Source organism: Cloeon dipterum, chromosome 2, assembly GCF_949628265.1.
Source record: "Cloeon dipterum chromosome 2, ieCloDipt1.1, whole genome shotgun sequence".
Taxonomy (NCBI): Eukaryota; Metazoa; Arthropoda; class Insecta; order Ephemeroptera; family Baetidae; genus Cloeon; species Cloeon dipterum.
In genome coordinates this window covers 35,164,674-35,178,592 of record NC_088787.1, presented here as the reverse complement: position 1 = coordinate 35,178,592, position 13,919 = coordinate 35,164,674, and the positions used below count along the sequence as shown (strand labels likewise).

The 13,919-nt window shown below is 41.2% G+C and overlaps 2 protein-coding genes across 3 annotated transcripts in view; one reads left to right on the top strand and one right to left on the bottom strand.

The window, feature by feature from the left end:
• LOC135936617 (major facilitator superfamily domain-containing protein 6-A-like) overlaps positions 1–13,519 on the top strand; it is a 52,806-nt gene extending 39,287 nt beyond the window's left edge. The window contains exons 9-11 of one of the 2 annotated variants that reach the window (XM_065479497.1): positions 690–841; positions 12,158–12,349; positions 12,863–13,519. In XM_065479497.1, the coding sequence (XP_065335569.1) occupies positions 690–841; positions 12,158–12,349; positions 12,863–13,272 (754 nt within the window). In that variant the 3' untranslated portion in view covers positions 13,273–13,519. Of the gene's footprint in view, positions 1–689; positions 842–12,157; positions 12,350–12,859 lie in introns of both variants that reach the window. The other variant, XM_065479495.1, reaches the window with a different exon arrangement.
• On the bottom strand, positions 8,006–11,354 carry LOC135937206 (uncharacterized). The gene is made up of 8 exons (XM_065480304.1): positions 11,098–11,354; positions 10,986–11,046; positions 10,798–10,931; positions 10,577–10,747; positions 10,262–10,519; positions 9,760–9,838; positions 9,031–9,378; positions 8,006–8,487 (listed from the first exon to the last, which is right to left on the bottom strand). The coding sequence occupies exons 1-8, from the start codon at positions 11,130–11,132 to the stop codon at positions 8,257–8,259; spliced, it is 1,317 nt and encodes a 438-aa protein (XP_065336376.1). The 5' UTR covers positions 11,133–11,354; the 3' UTR covers positions 8,006–8,256.
• Positions 13,520–13,919: the final 400 nt, after the last annotated feature.

Genomic DNA, 13,919 nt, shown 5'->3' with positions numbered 1-13,919 from the left:
TCGACTGTAGCATTTTTTTAAATGATTTTTGTTCGTGAAGTTGTGCAACAATTTATTTCAATAAATCAGGAACAGTTAAATTTCAGATTTTCCCAAATTTCTCGAAAAATTAAAAGATATCGTCAGGTTTTTGACAAGGGATGTTAATTTTGAGGAGAAACTCCCTTAACTGTGGTTTTTCAATAAAGAGACAATTTTTAAACGGATTTTTTCCAAAATTAAAACGGCAACCTTGGAAATTGTTTAGCTTTTTGTCTATTTTTCATCAAGACTGAATTTTACGTAGTTTCTGAGCACACCAATCGATTCCTGAGGGTCGAATTAGGTTAAATGGATTTTTTTCTGATCAAATAGTGCAGCGCGACGAGCGAACTTTTTTCCCGCTAAAACAATATGAACGTATATGGGAGAACTGCGCATGCGTCAGAGCTGGTTTGAGCACTTGCAGAGATTCCGCCTGTGCGAATGACTTCTTTGTTAAAGAGCCAGCTCTGACGCATGCGCAGTTCTCGCATTCATATTGTTTTGGCGGGAAAAAAGTTCGCACGTCGCGCTGCACTTTTTGATCGGAAAAAAATCCATTTAACCTAATTCGACCCTTAGGAATCGATTGGTGTGCTCAGAAACTTCGTCAAATACGCTCTTTAAAATTTGTTAAATTTTATGTCAATTTTGAATTGAATTTCCAGCGATCCGTGGTGGAGTTTCCCATTCGAGGCGATGGAGGCGTCGGCCGTGCACCTGATGTGGGTGGCGGCGGCGACGTATTGCACGCTGCTGGCGCCGCACAACCTGCTCGCCTCCATCATCGGCATCCTCGGCATGGCCCACTTCAGTCTCGGTGAGTGCTCTCGCAGCGTGATTTAATCAATTAATCCCCGAGCCCTGCCCTGCCCTGCCTCGCCGTCGCCGCTGCTCTGCCGCACACCTTTTGCGTAATTGAGCCGCGGTGGCTCTTCAAAGGACGCTCGCGCGCACTTAATTCAAATGCACAGAGCGAGAGAGACGTATTCAAAGACTTGAAATAATATTCTCTCCTCACAATCAGTCAATGATGGATGGCGTGTCTCATGAAACAGACACATCCATTAATTTTTCCGATTATATTGCTTTATAATTAATTCAGATTTTTTTGTACTTTTTGCGTTAAGGTTGTTCCTCTGAGCCGGATGTCCCTGTCCGTATTAAATTCTATTTTTATAATTTTTCCAAGATTTTCATTTTATTTTTGGGGGAAAATTAAGCAGATCCAGAAAAAGGTTATTTTTTAATTAATTTTACTGCTGGGAAATAAACATTTGTTGAAGCGATTTTGCTTCAAATGTGGCTCGCGCGACCACCTAAAGAGATTACATACTGTACGGCTAAAAAATTTCATGTATGAACAAAGAGAACAATATGTTGCTTGGTCTGGAATTTCTGGCGTGACAAAAACCTCTAGCGCACCAGGGGCGAATCAATCACGCTCAGTGTTCGATTCGACCAACAACTTTTTTAAAATTTTAAAGAGTAAATTATTCAGCCAAGTTATTTTTGGGCATTTGAAAAAATTTCGCCTTCAGTTTGCATTTTATCTGGAAGTAAGTTCTTTAATAATTTACTAGTTCCTAATAGAATAACAAATTCTTAATTTTCAAACATTTAATTGCTCTTAATTGATTGGAGAGCACCGTTGAACATTTTCTCTCTCTCTCTCTCTTAAAATTGCGTGCTATATATTATTTTCATTGTTAATTTAATTTCAGAAAAAGGAGTTTTCCATTTTTTAAGGATTACCTTTCAAACTTTTAATTAAATACCAATGAATCCTAGAAGTTCAGATTTTTTCAACTGAGCTTTCGAACAAATTATACATTAAATAAATAGGAGCTGCTGGAAATGTGCAAAAACCAGCCTGTTGAGCTATTTAAGCATTTTGAGTCACTTAACTGACTTTCTTTTGCCTTTCCTAACATTGTGCAGCAATTTTAGATCTCCGAAAAGCTCAAATATATTTCCTTGCCTTAAAGATGGTTTTCCGAGTTTCTATGTTATTTCAATTTAAACACCGGCCAGTGCCTGGTCGCGATCTGTGTTGGTTCTTGCCGGTTAGAAGTCAATATGGCGTTGAATTAATGGAGGCCAATCAGGAAAGAGTCCAGCGGCCAATCAAAAGCGTCGAAAAAGAGGCGTGCCGGACCTAACAATTTAATTCCCGCATATTTCGTTACATTTCCAATCGCCTGATGTGCCATCTAACGGTCGATTCGCCAATTACAGGGATAATCAGGTGTTAGAAAAGATATAACAACAAAATTGTCAGTCAGCTTGAAAGGTTCGCCCATTTTGAAGCTGCGCAGTAAACTTGTGGGCATCTGAAGCATGCGCAGAATAATCAGATCGCTTTTTCATCTCACAGGGAGGCTGAAACTCATCCCTGCGCATGCGTGACCCAATTTAAAACCTTCTGCGCAGGCGCAATTCCCACCGGGGGCCGGGTTGCGATCTGTGTTTGGTTCTTTGCCGGTCAGAATTAAATATGGCGTCAAAATAATGGATGCCAATCAGGAGAAAGTCCAGCAGGTAATCAGAAGCGTCAAAAATGAGGCGTGCCGCCCTAATAATTTTATTCCCGCGTGTTTTGTTATATTTCCATTAGCCTGATGTGCCATCTAACGGTCGATTCGCCAATTACCGGCGTAATTCATTGATCGCACCTTTCCCGCCGTACTCTACCAGACGCCATAATCTGCGCCCTGTAATTTTAATAAATAAATTTTGTGCAATCTGTACTTCTTTTCAATATAAATGAAGAACCACCTGCAAATTTAAAAAGTATGCAACCTGCGAATTCGAATTGTGAAGCTCGTTGCATACTTTAAAATTCCGCTAATTAAATAAACCGCAACGCGGCAGCAAAATGAAATATAAATAAACACAAACACACAGTTAGCAGAGGGAATAAGTGAGGCGCGAGTGGTTTTATTGGTTCTCGTCAAATAATTGACGACCGCTAAATGTGAATCGATCATAAGCATTCAGCCTGCTTTTAACTTGTTTATTCGCATTCGCACACAGTCAAACGGCGTCGCCCGATTAATTATTCAACAGCGCCCCAATTAAGCCGCCCGCCTAATTAATTAAATTGCTCATCTGCTGTTTGCACGGTCTGCATGCAAATTTAAATTAATTAGTCACGAGAACTGCAACAAAATAATATGTACAATTTCATAATTTGTGTCCGTCAACAACAGAACAATTTCCCAGAACTGATTATTAAATCGCCATAATAATTTAAAGTGGAATGATCGTGATTTGTCATTTAAATATATTATATTATAAATTAAAATATTTTACCAAAATTGCCCCAAAATCCAATTTATTGAATTTTACCGGGGCTACACCCCCTTTAGTGAGCAAAAGAAATTAATTAACTGCTTCCAGGATGAGAAAAATTATGAAAATTTAAATGTGAGAAGATAAAAGAAAAATAATTGAGGATTTGCATTGGACAAAAGCAAACAGGCTTTCTATATAGGAAATTGAAAAGGGGAGGGAATACACGGTGCCAATCTTCCTCATAGAATTCTTTCGCTCACAAATAGATAATAGATGTCACTGCTTATTTTTGACTCGCTAAAGCTACAAACTAAACGAAATTAATGGAAAGAGGACAGTTTAAGCTGAAATTCGGTTTGTAAATTTCAAATCCAATATTTTAACTGTTCAATCTGGTGAGTTTTGAAATAATGGAGGGAAACTAAATTTAAAAGCCGGACTTTTGGGTCAACATCTGAGACACACATCGCTGCAAGCTCTTTTCGTTGGGTCTGTTGTTGCGCATTAAATTGTTTGAAGAATGAAGATTCCAGAATAAAACTCTTGGTAATTTTTGGAGCAGGGGGGCGAGTGATGGTGAAAACCGAACTCTGCCCCCCACACATCTCTAATACAAACATAGCCCTCTTCCCTTCCCCCTAAGATCTCTTGCGTATTTCCTCGCAGTAAAATAGTATTTATTGGTTGATAAAAGCTGCTTCAACACGAATAAAAAGATATTTGAAACTGGTTTGAATTTGATGAATATTTACGTGAACAAAACCGAGCAAAAAGAAGGGTTTTGATATTTGAAACGTTCCAACTTTCATCAAAAGGCAGAAACGCAATTTTTTTTTTTAATTTAAAAATTATTTTGTAAAAAAAACAAGTTGACGAAACGAAACCAATTTTCAGACATGATACATTTTTAAAATTTCAATTTGAATGTGTCGGTATCACCGGAAGTAATTTTTGTTCCATAAAATCATTCTTAATTTTGGCCATTTCAATTTTTCGGTAAATATACGAGTCATATTTTCCGGAGAATAAATTTAACTTATTTTCCTATATAATTTACATTTCCGCTAGCCGACCACAGTGTTTAAATTTCTTTGACTGTTGGTGGAAGGACTCAACTCTGCCCTCCGCACATCATTAAAATAAACAAAGCCCTCTTCCCCCTCCGGCTGGCGTTTCCGATGAAATCGTTTGAAGTAAGTTATCCACACATTCATCTCAGAAAAAAATGTTTCAGATATTGCTCAAAATTTGTCTCAAATTTATTTTCGCACCAAATTCGTCTGAAAATTTCAACTGGCCGTTTGGGAAAAGTCAACAGACCCAAAGTTAAGTTAATTTATTCGACAATCATCTCAGAAAATTTTGTTATTTTATTTTAATAATTTTCAGAGCTAAAATCGGGCCCTTATTATGGGGCTATCGCAGAGACTCCGCAAATCAAAAATAATTTTTTTATTGATTTACAGTGGCAGATTCATTGCTTTTCAACTCTTTCCGACTGTGAAATCGTAATTAAGAAGCGAGAGCCACGCCCTTTTTTTGCCCAATCAGATGGTTTTTGCCAGTTTTCTCCGAAATTTCCAGCGCTTACCATGTTTTCTCCCATGATTTGGAATCCTCTGATCGAGATCTATCTGACAGTGCGAGTCTTTCTTTGGGGAAATGTGGAAATTCAGTAAAAATCGCGATTGCAAAATTCCTTTAAGAATTCTCCGTTTAAAACAATGCTAACTTTGAGGCAGATTTTCTCCAAAATTTACACCGCTGCCTATTGATTTTTTTAATTTTTCATAATCCTTAGGACCTAAATCTCCATGTATGTTAAACTTTTTGGGCGGGGAAATTCACAATCCACTTAATTTTCTCTCTAAATCTTTCAGTTTCAGGAGGATTCTAGTAATGATTGTTCAAAATAATTGTTATCAATAATTTCCCGAGGTAGAAAACTGAAAATCACGAAAATTGGAAATCAATTAGTGCCTGCTTTTTGCTGATTGAGATTATTTGCGAAGACGATGACGCCGAGAGCGGAACTCGGCGTGCGTCTAAGTAGCCAAATTTAAACAGGCTCTTGATCGACGGAGTTTGCAGTTTGTCTGCCAGGCCGGCGTGCGCGTATATTAATACAGCGACGCATGCAAGCGTGTATAAGGAGAGCATTAAGCACGACGAGAGAGAGAGAGCAGTGAAATTGCTTTTTGATGATGCGCAGCCCGTGCTCCCCGAGAAAGCCGCCGCGTGTATTTTGCAGCAGCCAAACAATGGGCCACGAGTTTATCGCCTCGGCACACATATCCGCCCCCGCTGCCGCCGCCGCCACCGCGTGCATTGTCAGCTCAGCACCTAATGCCACTTAATTTCGTCTTGACAGCACTCTCTGCTCAAAAATCACAGCCACTTTCGAATATTGTCTCATTTTTTTTAAATCTCCCTACAGCAGGCCGACAGTTAAGAACATTTCGCATTGTTGACCAAATAGCCTCAAAAAAGTGCAGCGCGACGTCTGAACTGTTTTCCCGCCAAAACAATATGAACGAATAAGCGAGGACTGCGCATGCGTCAGAGCTGGCTGGATCTGACAAAGAATTCATTCGTACAGCTGCGGTCTCTCTGCAAGTGCTCAAACCAGCTCTGACGCGTGCGCAGTTCTCGCATAAACGTTCATATTGTTTTGGCGGGAAAAATTCGCGCGTCGCGCTGCACTTTTTGATCGGAAAAATCCATTTAACCTAATTGGACCCTCAGGAATCGATTGGTGTGCTCAGAAACTTCAGCAAAGACGGTCTTTAAAAAAAGTATGGCGTGAAAAAAACGGTCACGTGAAAATGCGCGAAAAGAATAATGTTTTCGTCAATCTTGTGACATAATTTGCATAGCTTGTAATTTGTGTCAAACTCTTATTGACACTCATACGGCAATCCAAAGAGAGCTTTTGGTTTCCCACATTCAGACGCCATCTTGGATCTGCGCAGCCCAAACCAATTTTATCGCACATCTGGCCCACGCTGGAAAAAATCCTCTTAAAAACCTTAAAAATATAACGTTCTCGGACCAGAAGCAAAATATTATTTTTTTCCAGAAAAGAAAACCGACAGAAATAATAAAGAGGAATTCACACCAAAATATTCTCGCAAAGTTTCGAGTCTTTTTGCCGCTTGCAGCGCTATTTTGACAAGAAATGAAGGGCGTGGAAAAATGAGCAGCTCTGTTTTGTCTGTCCGTCGGCGGCGCAGGCAGGGAGCGATGCAAAGCAAAAGCATCCCGCGGCGCCCAACGACAACGCGCGCGATAATTAGCCGCTCTCGAGAGCTAGCAGACTTTCATCTCGCGGCTCACTGCGCGCCGCTTCATTTCCGACACGGCGGCAACGCCGGCGCCGGGCTTTGATATCGCAACTAATGTGCACGACTTTATTAAGCGCTCGCTCGTCAAGCAAGTCTGCCGTGCAATACATTATCGCGCGCTCTCATCTGCTGCACTCCGCCGCGCTTTGCTCCATTCATCTTTTCAATTTCAATTCAAATATTTTTTTTCTCATTAAACCATAATTAATTTCTGAAAGGAAACTGAATAATCTATTGCAATTTTCTCAGTCAAGTTCATTGTTTTTTTGACTTAAAATTGAAATTCTCGAGAGTTGTTCTGTCAAATTCTTGGGTTAATATCATTAATAAGAGGGAACATATTTTCCCGCCATAAAAAATATGAATGGGGCACCTCATTATACTGGCCAAAATTACAGAATTCTGCCTTTCCAAATCAAAATTCCTTCTCAAAACCAGACTGGGGCGCAATAAGTTCGTTTTAACCATTTTAACGTGCAAGAAATTCAATTTAACGCGGAAGAATACCGCAAGAATTCTAAACAACCGCGCAAAGAATTTCAAATTACATAATACTGTACATGAAGACTGCGGAATGGAAATGGATGCTTCTTTAGAACAGTTGGCGGCGGCTTAATTTTTGCTTACTTGTACTAGTTATCTTGTTAGCTAATTAGAACCAAGTTCTATACATACTCAAATTCTGAAATACATAATTATTATGCTTTTGAGTAGCCGCCAACAAGCCAAAAGTTCGGTAGCCAATCAGAAGCCGTCAACACATAATTACAGAGGTGCATTGAATAGCAACGTCGGCAGTTCTCCGCCGAGCGAAAATAGATCGCGTAAGAGCAGCGATAAATTCGCGGAAATTGGGCGTGAAAGGTGGCGTTCCACGCCTATTTTCCATTTCGAATGTGAATAAAACCAAAAATCAACGAAAACCAGGAGATTCCGAATTCGATCCGGAAATTCTTGGCCAGCTAGGAGGAAAGCGACTTGGCAACATAGCCTCCGTGCTTTTACACCTTCACACATCGCTAACCAGAGTTTTCACTATTCCGCAATCCGTTTCATCCTGTAAGCTCCGTCAAAAATTCCTGTTCTTTTAATAATCCAAAGAATTTTCTATTCAAAGCCGAATTGGTTGTGATCAGAGGCCGTCGTCGTTGAAACATCAGTTTCTGGGTGGAATCATATAGGTGCAATGTCTTCGGGTGTGGAAAAATTAGGCTTTCTTGATAAAATCACCCTTTGAAATTTTTCACAAGACAGTTCTGTTCAATGGCAAGATGCCATGCAAACTAAAATTGCTACTCCAACATCCGTGTTTTTCAAGAAGCACCAGTAAAACCTCGCCAAAATGCAGTGGAATGCCCGTTTTAGTTTATTCATGCATTGTTTTAGCTCTCTACATAATCATTACATCATTTTAAATAATTATAAAAATATAGCCAACCACATAAACTTGCAATACATGAGGTGTGAAAATGCAAAGCCAGGAAGAAAATCAGCCACAGTAATTTAATTTAAACGGCAGACTTTTTATTTAAAACCGAAGAGGAATGCCGAGCACGAAGTGAGAATAGAAAGAGAAATTTTTAAGACACGAAAACTAATTAAAGGCCGGGTAAGGGAGCATGCAGCATCCGGCGCCTGGGTATGGGTATGGGTAGTCCACTTGCTGGCCATCAACCCACTGCTGCTGTTGCTGGTCGAAGGGCAGCATCATCAGCTGCTGGTTCGGCGGCAGCAGCACGTAGCAAGGCTGCATCATGGCCGACCCTGGCATCACGGGGCCCATCATCTGGCACTGAGCAGCGAATGGCATGGCGCTCATGAACACCTGCAATCAATAATATATAAGCTTAGGTCGCGGAAATTGGTCCGATCGTTCCCCCCGCCCACTTTCAAATCCCTCAGCATCGCCCAAACGAGTTAACTCATAGGAGTGGTGTTAGCTGGGAAAGGTCTACCACGTGGACGCTAACTTCCCTACGATCAGCTGATTTAAGAGGGCGATGCGGAGATAAGGCGGTGGGCCAAATTGCCGCGGCATGTAAACCTCTCCAAGTACTATCGCCTAGAGCTATAACTTCACTTCGATCAGCTAACTCTTGTTCGTGCCGCGGAAATTTGGCCGATCGTTCGCCCCGCCCACTTTAATACCCCGCTGCATCGACTGCATCGCCCACATTTGGAGTGAATTTAGCTCCATGTGGTAGACCTCTCCATGAGCTACTTAAAACTCCGGTCAGCTTGACTTGTGGTGGGCGGGCAACCGACAGGCCATATTTCCGCGGCACAAACGATTGTATTTATACAAATTTAATATAAATCTTTTTAAAATCCAAAACTAATGCGCCTAGAAATGAAAATTAATTTTCACCGGCGGAGCAGTGTGTCGCACGAACTGCTGAGGCTCTCCAGCGGTGGAGGGGGCAGCGAAGGACGGAAAGAACGGGGTGGAGGCGCAGTTGGGCTTCCAGTTCTTCAACGGCACCTGCTGATACTGCTTTTTCTCCTCGTACTGCTCGCTCTTCTTGGAGTTGGACTCGCTCTCAGAGTCCTGCAGGCTCAGGTTCTGCACAGATTCCTCTAGGGAGTTGTTGATGCTGCCGGTGCTGCCACCAGAAGCCGTGTCAGACGAGTCCAACGACGATGGCTTTGGCCTCAAGCCGCCACCACGGGCGACAATGCTGTTGTTGTTGTTGATGGTCTTTGAACACTCACCAAACTGGACATAGAAAATAATTTATAATGCTTCAATGGTGGCAGCTTCAACTGACGAGTCTTTCCCTTTATAAATTTCTCTTCTAAGGCTCCCTTCACTTTTTTATACTGCTTAAAATTCCAATTAGAAAGTTGCGTTGGTTATTGAAAATAGGAAGATTTTTTTCCGGAACTTGTCAACTGTTTTAAACAGTTAAGGACTGGTTTTAAACATAATTTTATCCCAATTGTACATTTTTGGCAACAATTTTGCATTTTTGTTTACTGTTCTGGCCATCCTCATTGTTAAGATTATTCAGAATTTAACATTAAAAGACTAGCAAGAGGCAAGCCCTCAGAATTAAATAAAAAGTGACAAGTAAAAATTGTGTAGTGAAATAAGTACCTTTGGCTTGGCATTGTTCGTTCTGTGCCAATTCTTGAACCAGGAATTGAAGCTAGGAACTTGCATCTCCATCGGTGAACTGGCAACAAATAAAGAAAATCAGAATAGTGATCAAGTGGTGGACATAAGCATCAATTTATGGATTCATTTTTAACCTCGAGCAGATTAAATCTCTAAACTTAAAACATTTCATTGAATTTTCATTTATAATAGTAATAATCGCCTGAAAATAGGATAATTTGTAGCTTTTAACGTTTAAAAAGTACTTGGAAACCCGTAAGTTGATTTAAAAGCCTTCATAAACCAAAAAATATTTAGAAAATTGCTCTTAAATGACCTCCGACCCTTAATAAGACTTCCCGAGAGGATTTCACTCCATTTTCTACATACCATCAGTAACAATTCTATCATAAAATATTCCAGCCAAAGAAAAAATCCAGCATAACCAGATAATTTTCGGATAGAAGTAAAAATTAGTCGACGAGGTACTTATATTGTGCACCTGGGGTCAACAAGGAGGCAGCGGCACTCATAAGGGTGACTGGGCTGGCAGAATTTGCCCATGCAGAAACTGCTGCAGAAGGGCGTGAAGCACGTGGAGCAGTTGAGCTGGGTCACGCAGCCGCAGCCGATGCAAACTTGGCCACCCTCGGTCATTCGCCGCAGGGTCGGCACGCCCATCATCGGGCTCGACTGCGCGGGAGGGCTGCCGAATGAGCCCTGGAAGCCCCTGATCTCGTTTGAAGAGCTAGCAAGCATCCTGGACATAATTCAAAATTCGCCTCAAGAATTATTAAGACGGTTAGAAGGGTCGAACCTGCTGGCACCATTCTGGTCCTTGCCTAGGTCATTCCGTTCGTACGAATTCTTCGGCGGCTGGCCCCAGGTTTTGGCACTGGCAAATGGGAAAAACTCCCTCTTCTGCACTCTCACTAGAAAATTGTTTGGCTCTTTGCCGTGAAGCTTCTGGTGAATTGCGTCCGCCGGCCTGGAAAATCCACTTAGAAATTTTCCAAGTGTTAAATATTGCGGTCTTACTCTCTGCGTTCGAACTCGAGGAGCAGGTACTTTTCCCCTCTAGAGTCGCCCGTCAATTTGTCGCGGCACAGACATAATCTGCAATAATTTGGCTTCACGGGCGTAATGCTAGAGATAATCTCCTTCATCTTAGCCTAAACACAAATTAATTGAAAATAAACCTTACAAAGTTAAGGATTTAAACACACCTCAGTCATATTCGCAGGGACCCTGTTGATGTAAACCCTGAACCGCTTCTCAGGTACATCCCTGAATATCAATAAATTATAAATCGAATTTTGCTAAAATAAAATTACGAACCTGCGGTTGGACGACTTCGGCTTGTTTTCAGCCATTTCAGTGGGAGACAGTCAGCGATCCGCTTCAAGATTAAAAGGATGGGCTCAAAACAAGCCCAAAATCATCGGCAATAAAAACTATAAATGGCTAAAAAGGTAGACAACAAGCACTTGTCCAAGCAGTCCAACTTTAAGAGCCGGAATCCGGAATAACGGTCGCACTAGCACAAAAACACAAAATTAAGACGAAATCCGAAGTAACGTATCCCAAGATGGAAGGTATTTAGGAAAAAGAACGCTCTTTTACTAATTCGAAACCGGAAGACAGGCTGAGCCACTTCGCCACTTCATCAAGAACATCGGTTCCTATTGGTCAACGCGCCACGAAGAGGGAGACTTTCGAGAAAGTTCGTGCCGGCTCGTTAATTCCCGCGTGTATTCGCCGAGTAACGAGATGATTTAAAAGCAAAAAATAAACAAATTCTGCAGTTTTAAAAGACAAAATATATTATTTTAAGTTTCCTTTGATTTATGTTACTATAATAAACAATTTTGCACTAAAGGCAGCCAGGAAAATGAAAAAATTGTGACTGGGAGCGACTTCCGGCTTGTCAGGTGGAGAAGCCGGCGGAGAGAAGAGCTTTCAAACAGTGCTACCAACAGCATGATATTCTTATCAAAATTGATTAATCTCATTCATGTCTTTAAAAAGTTTTTAAGAATTTTTATTTATACTTAAAGATAAGATTTTATTAATATTAAATCGAATAATAGATGTGTTGGTGCTTTTTCTCTCAAGAACAGTAAATTAAATTTGTTATCACGTTGGCACATGTGGTGGGCGTACGTAAAACAGTAAAAAATTAATAAATAAATATGGCGATCGTCTGACACGAAAATTATCGTGATTTTTTGTTTACCCTAATTTTTAAAAACCTTCAAAACTTGAGTGCCTGCAAACGCGAATTAGGAATTAGGCCCGCTGTCGCTCTCCAGTAAGATTTCCTATCCCAATTTCTCCCACCCCAAAAATTTAATACATAGATATCATTAACCAGCCATTTTTTCAATTAAAATTTCAGGTCGTGGCTTCGGGAGCTTCGTGGGCGGCTTTTTAATTTCTGAGGTCGGCGCCAGGGAGGCTTTCCAGGCGATGGGGTACATGGCGGCTGCAGGAGGGTGCGCTTACGGAATTCTCCACGCCTTTTGGCTCAGACACCTCGAACTGAAGGACCCCAATCAGGTTGACGCACCCCTGGACGAGGAGCAGCCAGGTATATAAATAGTTTAAGAGCTCCTAATAGATGGCGCCACCATTGATTATCAAGTTAAGGGCTGTTTTCACTGCGATTTTTAGGTAAAATCGTGATTTTGAACATTCTTGGCATTTAAGATTTCATTTGACGAGAAAAATTGGTTCAGCCAATCACGAAAGCCGTTAAGAAAAATTATTTAATGCGGTTGGTGCAACCGTATTTGGCCTTTAAACTGTCAAATTAATTTTTAATCCGCCAAGTTTGAACAACAGGACGATTTTATATGAAAATTCGCCATTAAAAATGCCCGCGAATATTCAAAAATTGTTGATATACGGTTGGCACCATCTTTTAGTGGCTCGAACACAAAGAATTTTCTCTATTGGTGGAATTATTGTGTCAAAAATAACATTTTTTGTTTTTTAAATACATAATTTCCATTTTTATAATATTTATGAGAGAAAAAATGCTTTTATTAACGAAATAGACTTGAATTTTGACCATTTTTATTTATTTTAATATTTTCAGAAGGGTTAGGAGACGAAGTAGAGCGTCCAGCGTCCGCAGTTTCGACTCCGAGGACACCTCGAACGCCTGAGCGGCTGAGCCTGATGATCGGCATCAACCCTCGCGGCTCGCTGACGGATTTGAACACGAGTGAAGAACGCGGCAGCCGCAGCCTCTTGCGGCAGGCGTTGGTGCGCACAGGCGAGAGCACGCCGTCGTCGCCGGCCAGGCCTTGGAAGGGCAGCTTCCTGACGCCGCAGAACGCCCGAAAGACGCCGTCGCCGACCGACTCGGCGCAGTCGACGCCGCTGATGCAGCGGCGCCGCACGCACTCGACCGCGTCCAACGGCAGTTCAAAGCCATTGTCCCCGCTCGCCAGGCCTACTTCGCCGCTGGCCACCTCCCGTGGCAGCGTCTCCAGCGACACCAAATAACTAGAGAAAATCCGGATACCTGATGGAATCTCAAAATTATTTGTTAATTTGGTTAATTTCTAAAAGGGTACAAAAAATTGAAAATGTCCGCATTCACCGTGTTGTTATTTTTTCTTTGATTTTTTAGGAATTTAAGGTCAATGATTGTTTAGCTTATAGTAAGACGTTAATTACGGCACAGTCCTGTTTTAGTTGAACATATAAATAAAGACACCATTCACTCGACTAGCTTCGGTTTTACCTGCAACATGTTATTTAAATTTTCCCGCCTTTTCCACTGTTTTCTTTTTCCTTAATATTAAAATTTTTACTATCACTTAAACTGTGTATGGAAGTAAGCCAGTTATTGAAATTAATTTTGGCGGGAAAGTTTCTTAAAGGATTTTCGTAGATTTCAAATTTTCAGCCAGAAATTCTCGAATATTTAGTCCGCCGTGTATAGTTGTCAAGCATAGGACAATAGGGATGATTTCTTATTACCAAGTTCTAGAATTTTCGAAACTGAGACTAACAAAAGGGAATGCAATATGTGGCGAGAACCACGCCCTCTCTGTGAGCGGCGAGCAGTGCACTCTTGCCTGCCTGGTCCACGTCGCCATATTGTATTCCCTCGGTTACGCCTCCTTTTTCGGCTGTTTCGACGCCGA

What these genes read in the sequence shown, in the direction of transcription:
- LOC135937206 (XM_065480304.1), bottom strand. Translation starts at nt 11,132, where the DNA reads ATGGCTGAAAACAAGCCGAAGTCGTCCAACCGCAG. An exon ending in GACCAGAATGGTGCCAGCAG is followed by an intron (nt 10,520 to 10,576) that starts GTTCGACCCTTC and finishes AATTATGTCCAG; the next exon opens with GATGCTTGCTAGCTCTTCAA. An exon ending in TGCGACACACTGCTCCGCCG is followed by an intron (nt 8,488 to 9,030) that starts GTGAAAATTAAT and finishes TATTGATTGCAG; the next exon opens with GTGTTCATGAGCGCCATGCC.